This window comes from Stegodyphus dumicola, chromosome 2 (genome assembly GCF_044657685.1).
Source record: "Stegodyphus dumicola isolate Sdum_Otavi_A_Nest chromosome 2, ASM4465768v1".
NCBI classification, from domain to species: Eukaryota; Metazoa; Arthropoda; class Arachnida; order Araneae; family Eresidae; genus Stegodyphus; species Stegodyphus dumicola.
The window spans coordinates 50,643,826-50,668,409 of NC_140769.1; the positions used below are offsets into that span (position 1 = coordinate 50,643,826).

Sequence of the window (24,584 nt, forward strand, 5' to 3'; positions counted from 1 at the left end):
TTTTTAGAAATGATGCTATGTGTATTTGGAACAGAGAATATCTGTTCTCACCAAAAGAACAATGGACAGAAAGTTTTTTTCCCCTGCAATTTTTCACAATAAAATTTTATCAATTTTCAAATGATTTTAAATCAACTCAATTTTTGACTGCAAATGGCAATTCTGAGAGCTATTTAAAGCGAATGGACTTACTACAAGTGCTTTTTGCAGTTGCAGTAGCACCAGTGAAGATGTTAAGCATTTTCTTCTTGACTGCATTCATCATGTCCAGCAGAGGAAGACACTTCAAGGAACTCTGAAACACCTGTCTGTATCTCGACCACCAATTTTTTTCTGTACTTTTTCACACTAAAGAGACAATTTTTGCTTTTCAGAATTTCATTCTTAATTTAGGTAATTAAGCACTCTTCCTTTTATTACTTTTTTTATTTTATTTATTATTTTTTTATAATTTCCCTCCTTCTGCAGTGCTACTGTACATTCATTTATTTTGTTAGTGCTATAACTAACTTGTGTAAGCTTTGTGGAACATGAGAAATTGGAATTAGAGTTAAGCCAAAAAAAAAACTGCTAATCATTTTTTATAGTTCAGATAAGTGGAAATTCCAGAATGGAGTGTATAAATAATGGAATTCACATTAGGAAAACCAAATAAATAGAAAAAAATTATCCTCCAAAAATTATAAAAACATTTGTTAGCAACCTGAATATCAAAAGCCTACATTTAAAATTATGTAAGATTTCAAAAAAAAAATTACATTTCAATCATAAAACAAACCAGTGAAATTGAAAGCAAAACATCTGATCCGAATGTGAAATCTAACCCAACATGAAATTTGGTGAAATGTTGCCAATTATTCCAACAGAAGTTTAAATGAACTGACTGTTCTTTATTTACACAGACAATAAAGAGATACAAATTATGGATATAGTACACAAAAAACTAAATCATGTAATCACCTTAATTCAACTTTCAAAGTTGCTTATCGTGGCCCTTTTTTTTATGCTTGGATCCTGTAAATTAGAAAATACTCCCTAGATGCTGTCCAAAATAATAATATTTTTTTTTCAAAATATCACACATCTTTCTTCACAAATATTAAACTGGCTTATGGAGAATTAATCGATTTTATATTAAACCAAACGAAATTTTTGTGACTGTGTCGACACATCATACTTATCCATTACTAGCAGTAAATCACACTGTTTGGCAAGAATGTATATGTATAACGAACTCTATCATGGCATTTCAAATCCCTCCTTTATTAAATTTTTCAGCAGATATTTTTTCTAAAATATTTCGCTTACTTGAAATTTCTGGTTATTTGCAGGTCAGATGGTCTGACTTTTACTCTTCTGTAATTAAAATATAAATAATAACAACAATACCTCTTCCAATAATAAGGCATGCAATTCATCTCTACAGTCTTGCAATCTTCTGCGATCAGCACTGTCTACAACCCAGATCAAGCCATCAGTACTTTCAAAGTAATTTCTCCAATATGATCTGAGAGATTTCTGTCCACCTACATCCCACATATTCAACTTGAATCTAAAAAAAGGAGAAAGGGATGGAACTTAATTTAAGATCATCATAACTTTATAAATTTTAGCAGACACTGACAAATGAAAGAAATTATACCCTCTATGCTCTAATGTTTTAATGTTGAATCCAAGTGTCGGTGATATAACACTTATATCTTCACCATTAAATTTTTTCAGTATAGTAGTTTTACCAGCATTATCAAGTCCTCTAAAGTATTTGTTAAGAATAATTATCATGCACTATGTAAATATATTCATATATTATATACATTTAAAGCAATATATTAAAAACAGATGTGAAATAAAAACACCATAAATGACTTGCTTTTAGAAATAAACAAAAACTGGATTACAATTAACAAAACAAAGTTTTTAAAAGTAACAAAAGCTTAATTATTAGTAGTAATACAGTACAAAGTCCGAAATCTGGACATCCATTATCCGGAATGATCTAAAATCCAGACATCAAAACCACCAAAAACATTTTCTCGTAGGCTTTACGCATGCGCATTTGATTACCCCCTCCAAGCATAATAAAACATCTGGAGAGTCCCGATTCTTAATTTCACTTCGACACTAAATAAAATACCTTGTTATTGAAGAAACAATCATTTTAGCCTAAATTTTTACAATCAGTAATTTGGCTCTGTTGTTGCATGTCTGCTTGGCATGCATCGCAAACCGAAACATTCCACAAAGATACATTGTTTGCCGAATCCTTATTTATTATACTTTCCTTTCATCACCACATGTTTGTAAAAACATGACAACTTGACTAATGACTCATGCAGTGATGCCTAATCAATTTTTTTTTTGTTAGTAATTGAAAAATAAAGGAGTATAGTAACCTTTTATCCTGGCATTACACTTGGAGATGATTACAGATTTAATTTAAATGCACTAAAAAATATTGATGAGGAAAAATTTACCCAAAATTTCTTTCTATATGCTAAAAATAGATTTTGTTGATGATATTCATAGACCCAAAGATTACATTTAGGGCTATTTGAATTAAGAATCACTGGTTTGTTATTCACATGAACCCAGAACCAGCGCTCGTATGGCTGGCTCCGAGTCACAGAATTTAGGTCCCACAGAGACTGCATCAGGCAATAAGATATATAGTGCCTGCCCTCAATAAAGCTTAAGTATATATCAGAATTTATTTATTCAGAACTCTGATAAGCCTTAAGCATGTGCAAGAAAAAGATAATAAATAACTAAACTAATACAATTCAGGCTTAGTTGTTTCAGTGAACGATAGAAGCAAGATGAAATTTAACAGAACAACCTACCATTAGTCGCCAAGTTCATGATGCATAGCCAAATATGTATAGCGAAGGATAGCTAAATTTGACGATGATAGCCGCTAATTTTAAAGGTTTTCGGATGTCACAATACAAAGGTGAAATTTTCCAAGTAAAGAATTTTGTACAAAAATATAGAGAAGTAGTAATAAATGAAGATGATATAAAAAAAAAAGTTTGTCATTGTGATGACAATGCTTCTCAATCATCAATCATTTAAGGAACGATGAAGTCTGAAGTAGGTTCTAGATCCAGAAAATAACCGCTACCAATATTGAAGAAAATGACAGAGCAGTTACTGAAAACAAGAAAATTTCGATTGACAAGTTAGTTGGAATTCTCAAAGCAGCAGTTACAGGACTTCACCAATGTAACTAAACAAGAGATCATGTCTGTCTACAGAATTAAAGAGAAAGTATTAGCAGAAAATACGAAGCAAAATAAACAACTTACATTGAAAGAAATGTTTAATAAAATAAAAAAATAAATATTAAGCTTTGTTTTTTCTAAATTTTTATAACCCTTTAGATCATAAATACTTCATTAATTCATAAATCAAGATTTCATATTTTTAATTTTATAATTTCTACATGGCATCCTACTAGATTTAAAATGATGATCTAATATCCAGAATCACCGAAGTCCCAACGAGTCCGGATTTTGGACTTTGTACTGTGACTTTGTGACAAAATTTTTAATTTTTTTATCTGCTTATTCGCAAGGCAACCAACTATGTTACCAAATAGGCAACCCATAACATCACGAAAATAATATGGCAACCCAGGTATATATATATATGGGTGTAGCAGATGAACACGGATTTTCACCTTTAAACTAGATAGTCATTTTCCTGATTAGCATATTTTTGTATTGAGCACATTTATTTATTTTCCCTCTTGTAAGGAATCATAATGGGTTTGTAGATCGTCAGCTGATGAGAAAAACTTCAGAAATGAGGCATTTTGTCCAACAGCACAAAATGCACAAATTTTCATTTTTCGGAGCTGACTTAAATAATTTAAATTTATACCTGATGCCAAATTCTCTGTTTTTTTTTTTTTTTTTTTTTTTTTTAACAAATTGCTATGTACATGGGGAGAACAACAGCATGCTCAATGCCAAAATTGTACAGTTCTCTGAAAAAGGAACAAATAGTATGTTTCACCTTTTTAGTCATGGTTGAAGAGGATGTAACACACAATGCAGATAGTGTAATAGATGTTGTGAACTCTTAGAACAACCATAAAATCCTTAGATAAGCACAATATATCTTTATTTACTTATAATTACGCAGTTTAAACATTATAATGGGGCAATCTGCTCCCCAAAATTTTTAAATACACACTCTTTTACACAATACAGAAAGAAAACAAAGCTAGTGAGGTGTTTATTCAAGCAGTAGCAGGGCATAAAATGTAATGTGTACTAACTGAGGTCGTAGTTATACTGTGGAAAATCTTTGTTTCAATCCTCAGCAGTGATTGGGCAAAAGTTTACAGCAATGTGCAGATGGCTTGAAAGGGAAAATGCAGATGGCTTGAAGGGGTTGTTTCTTAGTTAAAAATTAAAAATTTAAAGGTCTGTTGTCAATTTGCTCCAATTTTGTTTCATACCTAATATTTTACATATTTTTTCCCTTCAAAGAGAAAAAGGCTTGGCAAGAGAAAAGCCATTTGAAAAGAAAGCATAAGTGTCAGCGAATGAAAAAGTTTACACCAATATGAATACTGCAAGAAAAATGCAGACCTTGAAGAGGTTGTACTTTACTTAAAAATTAGAAATTTAAATGTCTGTTGTCAATTCGTTCCAATTAAGTTTAATTATTTTCTTTTATATTTTATATTTCTTATATAGCATATTTTCTTTTATATTTTACATCTCATATTTTATATTTCACATGTATGTAACATTTTCTGTAATATCTAGAGATTCTTTTTTGAGTAGATAGAATGATCACTCCTTGTATTAACCTGGCAAGATCTGTGGCATTGTAAATGCATAACAGAGGAGATAAACTTGCAAATGTAGCCACAGTCAAGACATAATTTACTGCTGGACATTCTTGAGATTCATATTCTCAGTCAAACATTATTATGGGTGTAATATGGACCCACAATCTTATTCTGCTTCTTGTATCTTTGGAACATGCACGACAAAGAGAGGCAAATGGCATGTGCTAGCAGAGCAAAAGGAAAGTGGAAAAGTAAGTATGCATTCAGCAAACAAGAGATACATTCTTTAATCTGATATCTTGAATCTTTAATCTGCTAAACTTGCATAACATGGCATGATGCACATTAATTATGAGATGACACATCATATAAGCAATTAGTAGTTTTAGGACAGGAAGGTGTAGCAGTAAAAAAAAAGGACTATTGCTGAATTAAAGTTAGAAATTAATTTTCATATTTGAGACTTCACAAAAACATAGTTCAGGGGTTCCTAACTCTACGCTTGCAGGCACCATGGCACTCACTGATCATTTAACATGTGCCCGCCACAAAGCGATCACAATAAAAATGTTTTAGTTTTCAATAAAATTCTATGTGAAAGTTTTCTCATTTTTAATGACATAGAAATTACTTCCAACACAGACACCAGAACAAAGTGAAATGCGACCGATCTCTTTTTTTTTTTTTTTTTTTTATGTGCATGTATTATTATTAATTCAATCCAACCATAAATTCACCTAGTGTTGCACTGAATTTACCTCAATATTATTTCATTCAGTCGTTCTCGCTTATAAATCAAATCTGACTTCATTCTATAACACTTGAAAGGAAATATTTTAAATAAAAAGTTGCATTTTCTTGCAAGCCAAACATTATTTGCTTACACACTTAAGGAAATCAAAATTTTATTCTAATCTTTCTTACTGTTGCCAAACTAGAAAAACAAAATCTGTCTAAAAAGGAACACAACGGCTGTTGAATATCATTAACAAATATAAATCATGGAGCTCACAACATACTCCTACTTTCTGATTTTCTTAAAATGGTCTATGAAAATCAAAACGTTAAATAAAAATAAAAATTTACACTTTCTACTCAACAGATTTGCATAGCAATCTATACTCACAATATAAGTTAAAAAATAATACAAAACATACACTAAAAAAAAAAAAAAAAAACACTTATAACGAGAAGATTTAACACTTTTTGCCACAACTATTTTTTAGTTCGAAATTAGTTTCTTTAAAGTCAATGTCCCTTTTAACATTTTCAGATTTATGAGGAATGCTCCTTTTATGAGAAACAGCTGGCACGGAATTTCTTGTACAGACAACTTTCCCTTCATTATATTCTCAAAATTTTTACAGTTATTGTAGAAATGCAATATCCAAGCTATTAGTCTCAAATCTTTGAATACTTTAAAAATTGCTGTAAATTCCATCCCTCATCTGACACAGAAGTGTTAACGAAAGCAGTTTCTTCCTTCTTTTGCTCTTCATAAACTTCTTTACCGTTGGTTTGAATCTGAGATTTGGCTCAGTTGTCTTTAGCAGTAATCGATGTAAAGAGAAATTAAGTAATCGATGTAAAGAGAGTAATCGATGTAAAGAGAAATTTTAAAGAACAACCTTTGGTTGGCAGGTCCGCCGGATTATGACTGCAAGGAATATGTTTCCATGAAGAAGATTTTCAGAAGAATGTTTCCATGAAGAATGTTTCCAGAAGTGATACTTCGAATTTCCTTAACTCTATTTTTAACAAAAGTACTCCAATTATCTTCATTCTTAATCCAAAACAAAACGGTTGAAGAATTTGTCCAACATGTGGTTGAGACTTCTGTCAAATTCATTTCTTTTATAATGTAAGATATAATGCATGCTCCTACACAACAGGCTAATAATTCGAATCTGGGAATTGTTGCTTTCACCAAGGCAGCAACTCTGCTCTTAGCTTGAATTAAATGAATTTTTACTTCATCACGGTTTTCTTTACGAAGAAATACAGCTGCACTGTATGCAAATTTACTAGCATCTACAAAAGTGCGAAGACTGACACCATCTCGGAAACCATCACAATCAACATATTGTTATGAAATTTACAGGAGGGGTGAGATAGCTTCCAGGCAAAGCAGCTCTAGGGTTGCCACATTTGGCGAGAAATTGCCCATTTGGCGACAAAATTGCTGATATGTCATGGACAGATAGAGAACCTTCTGGAACAAATTCTTACAGGTTTAGCCCAGAATGTTCTCGAACACAAGCCGAAAGTTATATAAACCCTGCTGGTCCGCAGTCAGTCAGTGTGTGCCTCATCTAGTTAGTCCGTGCGGAGATGATCGAGTTGACAGCCAACCAGCGAGTGCCGAGTGGGTCATCGAGTGCAAGAGCCTCTTAGTGTATCGTGGTTAGTGCATCGTCGAGAGACTGTGTTAAGCTCCGGGAACAACTGAACCGAAGAGTAGGGAGCTGTGCTCTGTGTGTCGTCGAGTGTGTTCCATTCTTGCCACTAGATGGCGAGCATTCTTCCTTTCTTTTTCCCTAATTGAGATATGGGAATGAGATTAGATTCGAACTACTTGGAGTGTAAAGACGAACTTCAATTTTGAAACTTATGACGTTAACACTAAAATGTACTGTTATTGAAATAATCATCATTTACCATGTAAATAATGTAAAATATAAATATGTGTGAAAATAAATAGTCATTAAAACCACATTGAGGTTATGATTGAATCGAATACACTGCCAAAACAGCTCTCCCAAATAGAACTTTGGATTAGAAATAACATTTTTTTTAGTGGTGCCTTCACCAAGGGACGTTTGGATTAGAATTTCAAAGATTAGCAGATGAATTGCCTGTGGACAGGTAAGCAATTCCTTCTTTCTTCGAAAATTTGAAAAAAAAACCGAGTTTGAATATTGTAATTAGTCAATTTTAATGGAAGCTTTAGACAAACTGAAGCAAAAATGCATGAATAAACGCAGTAGCGTTACGAAATTAATTACAAAAATAGAATTTTTGTAGTCAGAAAATATCAAAAATACAAACATTGAGGAATTGCAGGAGATGAATGAAACTATTCTCGAAGGAGAAAACACGTTCAAAATGTTGACTTCACAAATCGAGACTCAGTTAAAAGATGCTAAAGAATTTGAAAAAGATATTTCTGCAAGTGATAAATACAATGAACAAATTATATCTGAAAAGTTTAGAATTAAAATAAGATTGAATAAATGTAATGAAAATTTGTCTGTGAAAAATGCATCAGATGCAAATTCTTTGAATACATCTGTTTCTGAAATAAATGTATCGTCATCGGCTATGAAACTGCCAAAGTTAAATATTCCAAAATTTTCAGGAGATGCAGGAAAATAGTCAGAACTTTTTAAGTTTTCAAGCTGCGATTGATCAGAATAAAGCGTTAACCAAGACTGAAAAATTTGTATACTTGAAATCATTATTGATAGGGCAAGCATAAAATGTCATTGAAGGATTTCAGTTAACGAACACAATTACGATTCATGCTTAGAACTTTTAAAACAACGCTTTGGAAAACCAGAGAAAATTATAAAATCACCTATGAATAATCTTTTAGACATAGAACCAGTTAAAAATTCTTCTAACTTGAATGCACTAAGAAGATTATATGACATTTGTGAAATAAACATTCAAAGCTTACGTAATTTAGGAGTAACTTCGGGTTCGTATGGACATTTGCTAAATCCGATATCATTGAAATTATTGCCTCATGATTTGATTCTTGAATATTACCGAAAGCATGATCCAAAAAAGGAATCTGATGTTACAGGTTTAACTGCTTTTTTTTAAAAACGAAATTGAATGTCACGAACAAAGTACGCAGTTAACAAACCGGAACGGAAATTTGTTCCATTGAATGGAAAGAATAAACACTTCGACAAACACAAAACCCTCGTCGTTTAACTCTAAAGTTAACCCCTCGTCGGCGGCAGAATTATTAGCTCCCGTAAAATAAGAAAAGTGTATTTTTTGAAAAAATAACACACATAATAGTGAAAAGTGTAATATGAGTGTAAATGAAAAATGAAATAAGCTAAGAATGCAAGCTAGATGTTATATTTGTCTGGCTCAAGGTCGTAGATTTTCACACTGCTCTGAGAAAAATTCCTGTGTATACTGCCACAAAAAACATAATGCAACCCTTTGTTACAAAAATGAGAAAAAACCTGAAGCATCGCAATCAAGAGGTGTAGAAAATTCAATGTGCAATCACACTATCACACTAGCATCGGTAGGAATAAAATATTTTTACAGACAGCGAAAACAGAACTTAAAAGTAGGTCACACAATAAATTAGTTTGTTGTTTATTTGACAGCACTAGTCAACGCTCGTATATTCAGAAACGTCTGTCTAAATAACTGGGATTAAAAGTCGTGGAAAGGGAAGAAATAATAATTCAAACTTTTGGATCTCAAGTACCTACCAAATAGAACTGCGCACCAGTAGAAGTAAAAATAAAAAACATTTTTGATAACCAGGAATTAATTATTCAGGTTTTAGAGACTGATGAATTATCGAGTGCTGAACTAGACCATCCTCCGAAAAATATTAAGGAGTTGTTAAAAGATAGGAGAATAATTTTAGTGGATGTTGATCACGAATCTTTAGATAACAACAACGTATCTTTACTCATTGGAGCTGATAATTATTAAAATTAGTAAAAGACAAAATTAAACTTTGGGCTCGGCACTGGTTACAGTTGAGGACGAGATGGGTTGGATTTAAGTGGGAGGGCTGTTTGATCATGTCGACGATGGCGAAAATGTGACTGGTGCCATTGCGGTAACTTCTTTTTGATTCAGACATTGGAAAATGAAAATTTGTGGAAATTGGATTTGTTGGGGATTCAGGACCCTGTCGGGACGGGATGTGGAGGGGGTGAGATTTGCCGCATTGGATCATTTTGACAAGGCTGTTGCTTTTGGGGAGGGGGGGATGTGGGATTCGGTTGCCTTGGGTGGCGGAGCGGGGCTGTTTGAGTCGGGATTTCGATATTGCTGAACTGTGTTTGGACGGTACGACACACCGGTTGATAGAAAAAGGCAAATTTGAGGATTACGAAATTGTTTTCACAGATTGGTTAAATGAAGGAATTATAGAGGAAGTCCCTGAACACGAAATGAAACATCAGTGTCACTATTTACCACATAAAGGGGTATTCAAAGAAACTTCGACCACGAAATTGTGACCGGTATTTGATGCTTCCTGTAAAGACAAAAATTCGCACTCACTTAATGATTGCCTAGAAAAGGGTCCATATTTGCTGGAACAAATTATTCCTATAATTTTAAGATTTCGCAAGAATAGAATAGGAGTTGTTTCAGACATAAGAAAGGAATTTTTGCAAATGTCAGTGAATAAGAGTGATTGAGATTTCTTATGATTTTTATGGTGGAAAGACTTTGACAAGGAGGAACTTAGAGTTTTTAGAGATAAATGTGTTGTTTTTGAATTGAATTGCAGTCCCTTTTTACTGGCTGCTGTATTAAGCCATCACATTAATCTAAATTCGTCTAAATATCCTGAAACAGCGGAAAATTTAAAAGATTCATTCTATGTAGATAATTGCATCACATCTGTTCCTGATGAAGAAACACGCAATTCATCTTGGGAATCGAAACAAATATTAGATTCTGTGTCATTCGATTTGAGAAGGTAGGAGCACACTTCTCTTTTGAAACCTGAAGACGGTATAGAACCTACTCCTGTATTGGAAATTTTGTGGGATAAGGAAGATGATAGCCTTTTCTGTGAGGTGAAGACCGCTACTAACAAACCAGTAAATCTTACTAGAAGAAATATATTGCCTGCGATACATTGCATTTTCGACCCCATGGGTTTTCTCTGCCTGATAACGCTAACACCTAAACTACTCATACAAAAGACATGGTTGTTAAAAATTGGTTGGGATACAAATATACCCGAAGGCTTAGGAAAAGAGTTCTATTCGTAGATTGATGATTTGTCACTTTTATCCAGTGTTAGAATTCCAAGGGCTTTAGATATAAATGGAAATGAAAGTCTTAGTCTTCATACGTTCTGTGACACAAGTAAACAAGCCTATGGATGTGTGATTTATTTAAGAAAAGAAACAAGTAAAAATGTATCGGTGTATTTTCTTCTAACTAAAAGTAGAGCGAGTCCAATAAGAAAAATGACCAGAAATCATCTAGAATTATTAGCCTGCTGTATAGGAGTCAAGACTCGCAGCTCTTGCTTTACAAACACTCAAATTAGACAACATTCCAAAGAACTATTGGACAGATTCAAGTACTGCTCTTTCTTGGATCCAAAGAGATGACCATTGGGCACCATTTGTCGCAAATAGAGTAAAAGAGATATGAAAATTCTCATCGGAATCTGAGTGGTGTCACATTCCAGGAAATTAGAATCCAGCAGATACACCATCACGAGGGTGTTCAATTAAGAGTTTTGTGAAATCTCGCTGGTGGCAAGGGCCAGAATGGCTTATGAAGAATGATGAAGAGTAGCCAACTAGTGAAGCGATTACTAACGAAGAAGAAATTATGAAAGAACATTATTTCGACTTTGGCTAATATCACTGCTGAAAAATGGTATCTGATTTACTTTATTCAAGTTACTTTAAAATTGTGAGAATGATTTCTTAGATTCTAAGATTCATAAATAATTGTAGACATGGAGGAAGAAATTATGACGAAACCCTGAGTGTTGAAGAATTAGACATTGCTGAGAGGAAATTATTGAAGATTGTTCAACAAGAAGCATTATCTAATGAAGAACAGTTGATGGGACATTTTACTTTCAGAGATGAAGAAGGGATTATAAGACTGAAAACAAAGATTTTGAGAAGACATGACGATGAAAACTTCCGGTGCCCCATTATACTTCCATCCAAACATGAATTAGTAGAAAGAATGATACAAGACTACCATTTACAACTTTTACATGCTGGTACTCAAGTTCATCAAAAATCATCATCAAGTTCATCATCGTATTCATCAAAAATTTTGTATAATAAGAGGAAGAAAAACAATACAAAGAGTCATATCGAAGTGCGTTCGGTGCAAGAGACACTCGGCAAAAGCTCCAGATACAGTACCTTGTCCTCTCCCAGAAGATCGAGTCAGAGATGTGTATGCATTTGAGGTGATAGATGTTCATGTAGCAGGACAACTTTATTTAAAAGAAAATAGAAAAGTTGGATCTTGCTTTTTACCTGTGGAGTTTATCGTGCGGTTCATTTAGAATTAACTGAAAGCTTAACGACTAATGGATTCTTCCTCGGATTTCGAAGATTCATAACAGGAAGAGGATGGCCTAGAGTAGTATACAGCAAAAATGGCACAAATTTTGTAGGGGAAAGGAATTTACTCCGATCTGTTGACTGGAACCAAATTATCAGAAGTTCTTCGACAATGAAAGTTCAATGGAAGTTAAATTCACCAACCGCAGCATGGTGGGACGGCTGGTGGGAGAGACAAGGTTCAGATGATCAAGAAATTATTGAGAAGAGTCCTGGGAAAAGCATTACTTTCATATGAAGAAATGTTAACTATCCCATGTGATGCACAAGCAAATATCAACTCCAGACCATTAACACACAAGTCAGAAGATTCCACCGATTTATGTGTACTCACTCCATCTATATTTATTCAGGATGTGCGAACTGAAGATGTTCCGGATCTGGACAGTTTAGATAAAATCAACTTATTGAAAAGATGGCGATACCACCAAAAATTACGTGTTGAATTTCGCAAAAGATTTAGAGATGAATATCTTGGACTGTTAGTACATCGACCAAAGACTGTACTTTTGCAAACCATCAACAGAGGTGATTTAGTGCTTGTAGAGGATGGCAGAAGGAAAAGAACAGACTGGCCTATAGGTCGCGTTGTAGAAACGTATCCTGGGAAAGACAACGAAGTACGTGTTGTCAAAGTGAAAACTGCAATGGGTGAACTATTAAGACCAGTGAAACGTATTTATCCTCTAGAACTTGGTAGACCTAACTCGTCTAGCGACTTGACTATAAACAGAAAAACTCTGTCGGTGAATGTGACAGTGATATGAACTATCAAATTAGATACAGACGTAAAACTGTAAAACCTGTTATGTATTTTTAAATTGTTAAACTAATTTTTGTTTCTTTTCAGTATCTTAGAGGTTTAATTGCCCTAGTTATAGTAAATTGGAACATGTTATCTGGATATGGTAAGGAAATGTTTGGATGTGTAATACTCCTTTGTAAGTATTAATTTTTAGAGCATTAGTTAATTTTCATATTTGTGAAATATTGTTTGATTTTCCCATGTAAATTTTGTTTTGATTTTTCCATGTAAAATCAAAAGGGGGAGGATGTTCCATTCTTGCCACTAGATGGCGAACATTCTTCCTTTCGTTTTCCCTAATTGAGATCTGGGAACGAGATTAGATTCGAACCGCTCGCGGGAGCATAAAGACAACCTTCGAAAATAAAATGTACTGTTATTGAAATAATCATCATTTACCATGTAAATACTGTAAAATATAAAGATGTGTGAAAATAAATAGTCATTAAAACTACATTGAGGTTATGATTGAATCGAATACACTGCCGAAATAGCTCTCCCAAATAGAACTTTGGATTAGAAATAACAGAGTGCATCGCCAGTTGTAGCGTGGAGAGTCTCGAGAGTACGTGGAGTTCCGAGAACGACCAAGCAGTGTAGGGAGCTGCACTCTAGTGCTTTTCCGCAAAGCTTTCTCCACCGTGATAGCCTGAAGGCTGTGTCGCTGATTGTTCCAGCGTCTTTATAGGAGATCTTCGACGACTGTAAAAGTGTTTTGGAGTTATCCTGATTAATACCGGCCAATAAAGTGTGTTTCGATATTCCATCAAGTGCTCTCGTCATTATTGACTCCAAATCCACACGAACCCCTTAAACATAACGTGGAGAAGAAAGGAAAAAAACGTAACAACAGCTGTCAGAAGTGGGATTTGCGAGTGAATGCCAGTGACACGCCTGCAGAGGAAAGCCATGGCGGAGGAAACGAAGAATTTAATGGACTTCTTAGCCGAGAATAGGGCTGAGATGAAAGTCAGACAAGAAGAGATGAGGGCTGAGATGAAAGCCAGACAAGATGAGATGAAAGCTGAAATAAAACCCGGATATGATGAGATAAAAGCTGGATATAAAGAGATGATAGGTGAAATGAAAGCTGCATTGAAAGACATGAAAGTTGAACTGGAGGAGAAAAAAGCCCGGCGAGAAGAAATAAATTTCGGCCAAGAAAAGGTGCAAGGGCAACTCCAGCAGGTGAAAGGGGAGCTTACAGACGAAACTGGAGCCATAAAAGATGATGTGGAAATGAGAGAAGTGGCTTCTGAAGAATTAAAGGATGAAGAAATGAAGGAAGTAACTAACAAACTGCCTGAGAAAGATCAAGAAATGATGGATGAAGCATCTAACAGGATTAACGAAAAAGAACGAAAATATAAAAAAATAAACGGCAGGAAGGAAGATTTTGATTCTCACGTGCCTGAAGTAGAGATAGAAGAAAGTGAAAATGCGACTGTCAAGTTCGTAGAAACTGATAGTGAAGTTATGAAAATGCAGTCAGCAAGTGTTGAACTATCTGAAAGTGCAAGTGATGCAGAGATGGGAGAAACTTATGTACAGCTTAAGCAGTGTGCTCCAGTATTGCAAGAAAATTCAACCACTTTGCAAACTATGTATGCGTCTCATAGTGCAGATTCTACAGACAAGGACTTGATTCTAAACCCGGATAATTCTGCTTGTAAAGGATCTGATTCTACTCGCGACACTAGTGCAATCATCGGAAATGGTTCCCAGGAAACGGAGGTAAATGGGCATGTACCAGTGGCTGAAAATACCGAGGTGAACTGTATACATGATGGGAATAAACTACAGAGTGGTGTACGGACTGTTTTAGATTTTCCTGTGGATGAAAAGCCTGAAAGAAATGACTCTTCAGACTGTGATATGCAGAACAGAAATCCTTCTGAGAACTGCAGTGGAAAAGTATTTGATCCAGGTATGACTTGATGAAAAGACTGAGACTGAAATTCATTCAGAACTTTAATTTGTGTTATTTGAAATTGTTATGTGTATATAACTTATACATAGTGTAAATATTTGTTTCTTTAGTTACATTATTTATTATGTTTTGTTTGTATTGAATTTGTCTTCTGACCAAGGTTTGTACTGCCCGGGACGTGCAGTCCTTGGGAGGGGCAGTGTTACAAAATGTACAGGCACAGTGAGATAGCTTCCCCGCAAAGCAGTTTTAGGGTTGCCATGAAATGGCAAGAGAAGGCAGGGTTGCGACATTTGGTGACAAAATTGCCGATATGCCATGGACAGATGGAGAACCTTCTGGAACGAATTCTTACCGGTTTAGCCCAGAATATTCTCGAACACAAGCCAAAAGCTATATAAACCCTGCTAGTCTGCAGTCAGTTAGAGAACGCCTCACATAGAGTGTGAGTTAGTGTGTCTCATCTAGTTAGTCCGTGTGGAGACGATCGAGTTGACAGCCGGCCGGCAACTGCCGAGTAGGTCGTCAAGTTCAGGGAAAGAGTCTCATAGTGTATCGCGGTTAGTGCATCGTCAAGAGAGCGTGTTGAGCTCCAGGAATCACTGAACCAAAGAGTTGGGAGCTGTGTTCTGTGTGTCATCGAGTGCATTGCGAGTTGTACCGTGGAGAGTCTTGAGAGTACGTGGAGTTCCGAGAATGACCAAGCAGAGTCGGAAGCTGTACTTTGCCATGAAGAGTGCTTTGCGATGAAGCTATCTCCACCGTGATAGTCTGAAGGCTGTGTTGCTGATTGTTCCAGCATGTTTATAGGAGACCTCCAACAACTGTAAAAGTGTTTTGGAGCTGTCCTGACAATACTGGCCAATAAAGTGTGTTTCATTACTTCATCGAGTAGTATTGTCATTATTCACTGCAAATCCTTACGAACCCTGTATGACATAAAGAAAGAAAATAACGCAACAACTGGTGTCAGAAAAGAAAAACGCAACAACTGGTGTCAGAATTGGGATAGAAGAAAGTGAAAATGCGACTGTCAAGTTCGTAGAAACTGATAGTGAAGTTATGAAAACACAGTCAGCAAGTGTTGAACCATCTGAAAGTGCACGTGATACAGAGATGGGAGAAAGTGATGTACAGCTTAAGCAGTGTGCTCCAGTATTGCAAGAAAATTCAACCACTTTGCAAACTATGTGTGCGTCTCATAGTACAGATTTTGCACACAAGGACTTGATTATAAACCCGGATACTTCTGTTTGTAAAGGATCGGATTCTATTCGCAACCTTGGTGCAAACATCGGAAATGGTTCCCATTAAATGGAGGTAAATGGGCATGTACCAGTGGCTGAAAATACCGAGGTGATCTGTATACATGATGGGAATAAATTACAGAAAGGTGTATGAACTGTTTTAGATTTTCCTGTGGATGAAAAGCCTGAAAGAACTGATTCTTCAGACTGTGATATGAAAAACAGAAATGCATCTGAGAACTGCAGTGGAAAAGTATTTGATCCAGGTATAACTTAATGAAAAGACTGAGACTAAAATTCATTCAGAACTTTAATTTGTGTTATTTGAAATTGTTATGTATATATAACTTGTACATAGTGTAAATATTTGTTTCTTGAGTTATGTTATTTAATATGTTTTGTTTGTATAGTCAAAAGTCTTTAATACGTACTCATCGGGACTTCGGCGATTCCGGATTATTGGTTTTTCCGGATTATACATCATCAATTTAAATCTGATAAGATGGCATGCAGAAATTCTAAAATTAAAAATATGAAACAGTAATTTGTAAAATAAAGAGCAATTATGATCTAAAGGGTATCAAAATTTACAAAAAAAAAAAAAAAAAGCTTAATATTTCGTTCTTTACTTTAATAAACATTTCTTTCAACGCACGAATGCGTAAAGCATACATTACGCATAGTCGAAATTAGAAAATTGCAACCAGAAAACTATTTGATGTGTATTCGTGATATTTATAATGACGAGGAATTTGATTTAAATCATATCAAAGACAAAGTACATCGAGATGAAATACTACATCTAGTAAAAAATTATAAGCCGAATAAAATAAAAACATCTGCCCTGAAGATAAGGATAGTACTGACAGATCAACTTCCAGTTCATTGCGCGACGTGACGTCCCCCCCAGCAGTGCAGCGTGAAATTGATAAACAGATTTCGGAATGGTTAGAGAAACAAAGGATATGCCTTTATCCATTTTTTGCAGCAATTCCACTTTTTGTTTGATGGACATCAAAACATTTTTTCGCTTTGTAGATTCTTTGGCAGCTCCAGAATCGGAAATTCTGTTTGACATAATCGAAAGTTCAAGCTTACTTTTATAAAATTGCTCTAACAGTCTGCAGAAAATAATAAGCTGGATCCAATTAGAAGATTAAGGAACAACGCAATCTATAACATTAACTGAAATAGATAATTAGATAATTTTAGCTTAGCTTATACCGTCCGTTATACATTAAACGTGCATGTGTAAACGTATTATGCGCATGTGTAAAGGTATTATGAGCATGCATAAACGGTTTTGTAGCTTTGAGGTTGGGATTATAGATCATTCCGGATTAAAAACCTTTGACTGCATTGAATTTGGCTTCTGACCAAGGGTTGTACTGCCCAGGACATGCAGTCCTTGGGAGGGGCAGTGTTACGAAATGTACAGGTGCGGTGAAATAGCTTCCCTCGCAAAGCAGTTTTAGTGTTGCCACAAATTGGCAAGGGAAGGCATTGCCACATTTTCTACCTATTTGGCGACAAAACTGCCGATATGGCATGGACGGATGGAGAACCTTCTGGAACGAATTCTTACCGGTTTAGCCCAGAATGTTCTCAAACACAAGCCGAAAGCTATATAAAGCCTGCTGGTCTGCAGTCAGTCAGTGTGTGCCTTGTCTAGAGTGCGACATAGTGTGTCTCATCTAGATAGTTCGTGTGGAGACGGTCGAGTTGATAGCCAGTCAGCAAGCGCCGAGTGGGTCGTCAAGTGCATCAAAGAGTCTCTTAGTGTATCGCCATAGTCGAGAGAGTGTGTTAAGCTCCGGGAACGACTGAACCAAAGCATTGGGAGTTGTACTCTGTGTGTCGTTGAGTGCATCGCGAGTTATAGCGTGGAGTCTCGAGAGTATGTGGAGTTCCGAGTATGACCAAGCAGAGTGGGGAGCTGTACTCTAGTACTTTGCCGTGAAGCTGTCTCCACTGTGATAGCCTGAAGGCTGCATTGCTGATTGTTCCAGCGTGTTTACAGAAGATCTTCGACGACTGTAAAAGTATTTTAGAGCTGTCCTGATTAATACCGGCCAATAACGTGCGTTTCGATATTCCTTCAAGTGCTGTCATCGTTATTCACTCCAAATCCACACGAACCCCTTAAACGTAATGTGGAGAAGAAAGAAAAAAACGTAATAATATCTTGGAATTTTACTTTTTACTTATTAATCTTACTTTTTTTTTATTTAATCTTACTCTTTTTTTTAATGAAGACCTTCCATCTACACTGAAAACCTTTTACAAACACTTTCAGGACATATCTCATCCCAGCTTTTTTGTATTAGCATCTTCCTGCATACAGTTACTGGGCACAACATTCCAATGAGATCGAAAATACTGTTTACAGCTTAAAGAATATTTCGTCTTGTTACAGGTTCTTTCTTAAAGGAAATATTTTCTAAGTTACAAAAAAAGGACATCTTTATTTCTCTCCCACAATAATCCAAGAATGGGAGATTCGTTTTCTCTTTTATCTCCTGTTAAAGAAGTATATTCCCATCGACGTAAGTCAAAACATGCTGAAGGTAGAATTTGTTTAGCCTCATGTACAACCTGCAGTAATTCCTTTTCATCAGATACAGATATTACACAGTTATTCACATAAAAGGCATTTCTTAACTTCCGCACAGTTTCTGGAAAATCATCACGGCATTCCTCCAAATGAAAATTAATGACTGCAGCTAAGAGGAATGCCTGTAGTCCAAAGACTATCATTTTATGACAATAAATTTTTTTAATTTTCTTTTCTCGAAATCCTCCCACCATAAAATTCTCAGTCTTGATCTTCTTCCGCAACAGAAATTTGTAAGAAGGCCTTTCTTATGTCTGAAATGATGCCAATCGATCTTTCCCCAAAACCTCAGTAGCAGTGGAAGGATTTTCTCTAAGAGGTTTGGTCCTTTCTCTAGAACATCACTAAGTGACCGAGAATGACCGCATCTACATGAAGCATCGAATACAGGTTGAACGCTTATGGTAGAGTTTTTGTTGAAAACGCCTCGATGGGGTAAATAATGGCATGGGATTTTAATTTCTTCCTCAGGTTGCACTTCTTCAGTAATATTCTCCGCTAACCATTCCTAGAAAACAGCATCATAATCTGCATATCTGCCTTCCTTAATACGTTTCTCCGCAGTTGATGCACACCTGCGCTCTGCAACCAATTTATTTTCCTTCAAAATCTCCTGTTCTTCTAGCAAAGGCAGTTTCATGATGTAACGAGCTTCTTTATCCCTTCTCACCATTCGCTGGAACTCTTTCATAACTAATTGATGTGTTCCCTCTTTACATTTTATTTCAACGGGATCTCTGATGCCTAGATTATCCAAGTTCCACAGATCAGCAATTGATGCATTTTTTATCAGTAGAGAGCTGATTAAGTTTGCAGAGGTGTTAACAGGATTCTCATCAAACATTTTTCCCATAATCAGCCAGCCCAAAAGCGTTTCATATGCGACTAAGCCACACCTAAGATAATGAGTTTTCCCCATAAACAAATGACTATAAAAATCAGCTCCAATCAATATATCTTGATATCAGGAAAATTCTCTCCATAATCATTAAACCATATCTTCTTTTCCTTTAACTCTTTTTCCCATGAACATTCTTTCTTTAGTAGCAGAATTTTCCCACAAATAATAGACTGATCTAGAGCTTCTAGCTTACAGGAAAATGTATTGTTTAAGGATTCAATGTCAAGTTCATACTGACGATGCTCCTTCATCTCTGGCGTTAATCCTCCAAAAAGTGTGTGAATCCTAAACCTGTTACCATTTGGTTCCATACCCATCTCTTCTATAATTGTCTTCAATATGTATGAATGTTGGGAACCACTATCGATGAGCATCCGTACTTGATTTTCTTTATTTCCTGATTCCAATCTAACCTGTAACTTCTGAAGTAGAACTTCATTAAGTTACTCTGTATTTTACAAAATACAGAATAACAATGATTTGACAGGCTGTTATCGCTTGGTTTTGATTCTTCAGATCTAAGAGAATTATTCATTAATTTGTTACATTTCAGCTCTGGACACATTAAAACGAAATGTCTTTTTCCACAAAGAATACATTTAATATTTGTCTTGCAAAAATTTTGATCCATGTCCGGCTCTTAACCCTTTCGTGACGAGTTTTTTTTTTTTTTTTTTAACAGAACAATTTTGATAACATAAACTATGAGTAGGGCACTCTAGAATGCTAAAAATTAAGATATTATATTTTTAGAAAAATTTTGAACACTGATTTAGGAACGGGACATATATGTCCCATCAGTCCTGACCGCTGGGACATATGTGTCCCAGTAGTCTTCAATGAGTAATTTTGTAAAGAAAACCAATGATTTTCTAGTCATAAAAATTTAATTACGAATGGTATGGTTTGAAACAATCAATGCACAATGCGACATTACACATCGTGCACATTATTTTAGTGCGAGATTCCTTCTTTTGTTGCGCACATTTATGGCAACAGTAAGCTTCGTGATATTTTGGATGGGCGTCCAGTTCCTCTACGGCGTTGATACTGTGCGTTGAGCTTTCCGGATGCCATCAAGGCTTCTGCAAGAGGTACAATGAAATCAAGAAGTGGGGTTTTTCAATGTTTGAGTTCGCAGTACGCAATCCATGAACTGACCACTGCACTCATCAATAGGCGAAAAAATACTTTTTTCCACCACTTGCAAGATTTTCGATCTAACTCATAGACATTTGCCATTTGATCTGCAAGGTCTACACCTCCCATGATTTTAATGTAGAATTCAATTGCCACAGGGGACTCAACTTCTTCTTTGCTTCCATCTTTCATGGTGCAATTTACTTTAGCTTCGTGGCAATTACTTGGCATCATCACTTTCTTTGAATCAAGCCACCTCGCACACAATGTTCCATTTTTAGTTACGAGAAACTCAGCCTCACCCCTTTTGCTTAGTTTTGTTGCAAAATTAGGAACATCTTTATGTGTCTTGATGCATGTACCAACAGCAGGAAATTTCAGGGTTTCCATCAGGTGCACACTTGTAAAAAATCGGTCAAACGCAAGCATCACGTCTTTACCTCGGATTGTGTTCGTTAGCTTTGATACTACCCGTTTCCCAATTGTGCCTTGAACTTCACCTGTTTCTTTTCCGGAATAAACGTTCATGTCATATACATATCCCGTTTTTGAATCACGTCGCTGCCAAATTTTTTATCCCTCTTTTCACAGGTTTCATCGGTATATATTGTTTGAGGGATGAACGTCCCTTGAATTTCGCCATTGATTCATCAATAGCTTGATATGAGCTTTCGCTTCGGCACTGTTTGAAGTTTTGTTTCAGGCATGAAACAATCTCGTCAATATAATATGTTTTACTTGCATTTTCTGGCTTTTCTGGTGCAGCAAAATATAGTTTCGACAACAAAGTTTTACATCTGTCTCTTGAAATAGCATTTTTCATAGCTAAGTTTCCCAAAGAAGGATTAGATGACCAAAAATGAGAGAATTCCGGCAACCTATTGTAAGACATGACAAGCATGAATCCAAGGTCAAGCATAATTTCAGAGGGGTCTGTAGGGTGAATTGTTTATCCCAACTTTTCGAGTCGTTGGTTTGTGCATTGAGAGATCCAAATCATAAGACTTTTTGGAAATATCTTGAAAAACACGTCCAATTCGGTAGCTGAACGATTTAATTTGAATAACAAACTAGGCGATGACTCTGCTGGAATTGTCATTCGAGGTTGGAAAGTTGAATCTGCATGAAACCATAAGATTGGTTTGCAGCCTGAAGCATTAGATGATGGTATCTCATCAACTGATGAAAGTGATGCCGTATCAGTATCACTCAAAGCATCGCTTTTCTTTGTATTTTGGGGAATGGTATCATGATTGATATCCATTTCACACTCGTCTGAATTGAATGAGTACTGCAAATTGTGTGTTGGATTTTGAAAATCAGGATCATCTATTTCATCATCCAAATCAACATTTTCGTCATCTGACTCTTCTAAAATTTTTTTGATTTCTTCATTAGTAAGTCCCCAGCGTCGAGTCATTTTAGATTGAATTAATATGTGCCTAAATTAAAAATAATAAGCAACTATTTCAAAAGTAACCGAAAAATATAATGTCTAGAGAAATGATCACATAGGACTGTTGGGACAATGTGTTCCCACTATCCAAGACGAGAGGGACACATATGTCCCGATAATAAAAACTTAAGTAAAACTTTGCCCCTTACCAGTTATTAGAGGTAATCCGCTTAGTGAGTAACTTATCTGGCCTTAGATTTATGGATAAATCAAAATTTAATCGAAAATAGGTGGTATTTTCCAAAACTAAACTATTTATGTTTGTAGAGTATAGAATGAGCTGCTACAACACTTCAAAAACACGGGAATTGCATTATGTACAGTAGTGGCATCTATGTTCTGTGAATGAAAATACCTTCAAAAATATTGGCAGGACTGGTGGGAAAGTCTCCCATTATACAGAGAAGCGTTTCTATCCCAAGAGTATTTTTTTAAATTTGCTTGGGACGTATGTGTCCCATTAGGCGTCAAAGGGTTAAACATATAAAGCAGACTTTCTTATCCTTTAAAATATCTTGTTTCTGCTGGAAATTCAGAGTTTGAGCCTTAAAACAATCTCTGCTCTCATGTGCCTTTTCACAAAATACGAGTACACAAGCTACGTTTTGATTTCTCTTCTCAAAAACTCCTGAAAACAAGTGTGCAGCTGTCAGTTGATTAAGAGCTTTAGTCATCTTTTCTTTCTCCCCTTTTCCATATTTATTTGAAAACCCACATTTCGCCAACAGAAATCGCTCCTCTCTTTCTACTTCCGCTTTCACAAACAGTAACAAGCTTTTTAGCTTCTCACTACATGGATTCTCCGCTAACTCATCCAGTATACTAACTATCTGATTTCGCAACCAAACCCTAAAAATGTTCTCCAGTATGGAAGATTCAGTGAGGGGAAAACATGGCAGAATATTTATCCGCTGTCAAACCAATGGATTCCAGAGCTCTCAAATAGGATTCCAGTTTATCGTACAATCTAACAGTGTCTAATTTTCGGTTACTGCCTGTAGCATTTTTTACGACAAACTTTAACAGTTCTCATACGTAGAACTCTGTAAGTACAGTCAAAAGTCGTTAATCCGGACCCGTCGGGACTTCGGCAGTTCCGGATTATCAATTTTTCCGGATTATAGATCATCAATTTAAATCTGGTAAGATGGCATGCAGAAATTACAAAATTAAAAATATGAAACAGTAATTTATGAAATAAAGAACAATTACGATCTAAAGGGTATCAAAATTTACAAAAAGAAAAAGCTTAATATTTATTTGTTTACTTTATTAAACTTTTCTTTCAATGTAAATTGTTTAAGTTGCTTGTTTTATGTGATACTTTCTCTTTAATTCTATTAAACAGATATAATTTCTTGTTTAGTTACAAAGTTCCGCTGTTCAAGTCCTATAATTGCTGAGTCGAGAATACCGACTAATTTGTCAATCGAAATTTTTTCGTTTTCAATAACCTCTGCGTCACTTTCTTCACTATCGGAAGCGAATTATAATGACGAGGAACTTGATTTAAATCATATCAAAGACGGAGTACATCGAGATGAAGTACTACATTTAGTAAGGAATTAAGTAGCCAATAAAATAGTAAGCCAAATAAAATAAAAACATCTGCCCTGAAGATAAGGATAGTGCTGAGAGATCATTTTCCAATTATTGCGTGCCCGTCATTTCCCTTCTCCCGCAGAGCAGCGTGAAATAGATAAACATATTTCGGAATGAATAGATAATCGAAGGATATGCCTTTATCCATTTTTGCAGCAATTCCACTTTCTGTTTAATGGACTTCGAAACATACTTTCGCTTTGTAGATCCTTTACATATTAGTAAATATATATCGGAAATTCTATTTGACATAATCGAAAGTTCAAGCTTACTTTTATAAAATTGCTCTAACAGTCTGCAAAAAATAATAAGCCGGATCAAATTCGAAGATTAAGGAACAATGCAATCTGCAACATTAACTGAATTAGATAATTTTAGCTTAGCTTATACCGCCCATTATACATTAAACACGCATGCGTAAATGTATTATGCGCATGCGCACACGCATTTTCGCAGCCGTAAAGCTTGTACGCGCACCCGTAAACACCTATGCACATGCGTCAATGTGATGCATGAGCAGAAAGTTTGTAGCTTTGAGGTCCGAATTAATGACTTTTGACTGTAATTCATCTTGATCAAAATGATATTTTAAGCATTCTACCACTTTATTATAATTTTCACCTGTTGGCGGATAACTGTTAACAATATCACGAGCTCTCATGCCTTCCGACATACATTGTATTAAATACTGAAATTTATCCTCCTTTTCTATATTTTCATCTTCATGAATTCTTTGGAACTGACTCCAAAAGGCAAGCCA

The 24,584-nt window shown here is 35.4% G+C and overlaps 1 protein-coding gene across 1 annotated transcript in view; it reads right to left on the bottom strand.

Moving 5' to 3' along the window:
• Positions 1-24,584, bottom strand: part of Arl2 (ADP ribosylation factor-like 2) — a 46,378-nt gene that overhangs the window by 14,222 nt on the left and 7,572 nt on the right. Inside the window, exons 2-3 of the mRNA XM_035364109.2 lie at positions 1,643-1,753; positions 1,390-1,552 (exon numbers count right to left, since the gene is read on the bottom strand). Coding sequence (XP_035220000.1) covers positions 1,390-1,552; positions 1,643-1,753 — 274 coding nt within the window. The remainder of the gene's footprint in view (positions 1-1,389; positions 1,553-1,642; positions 1,754-24,584) is intronic.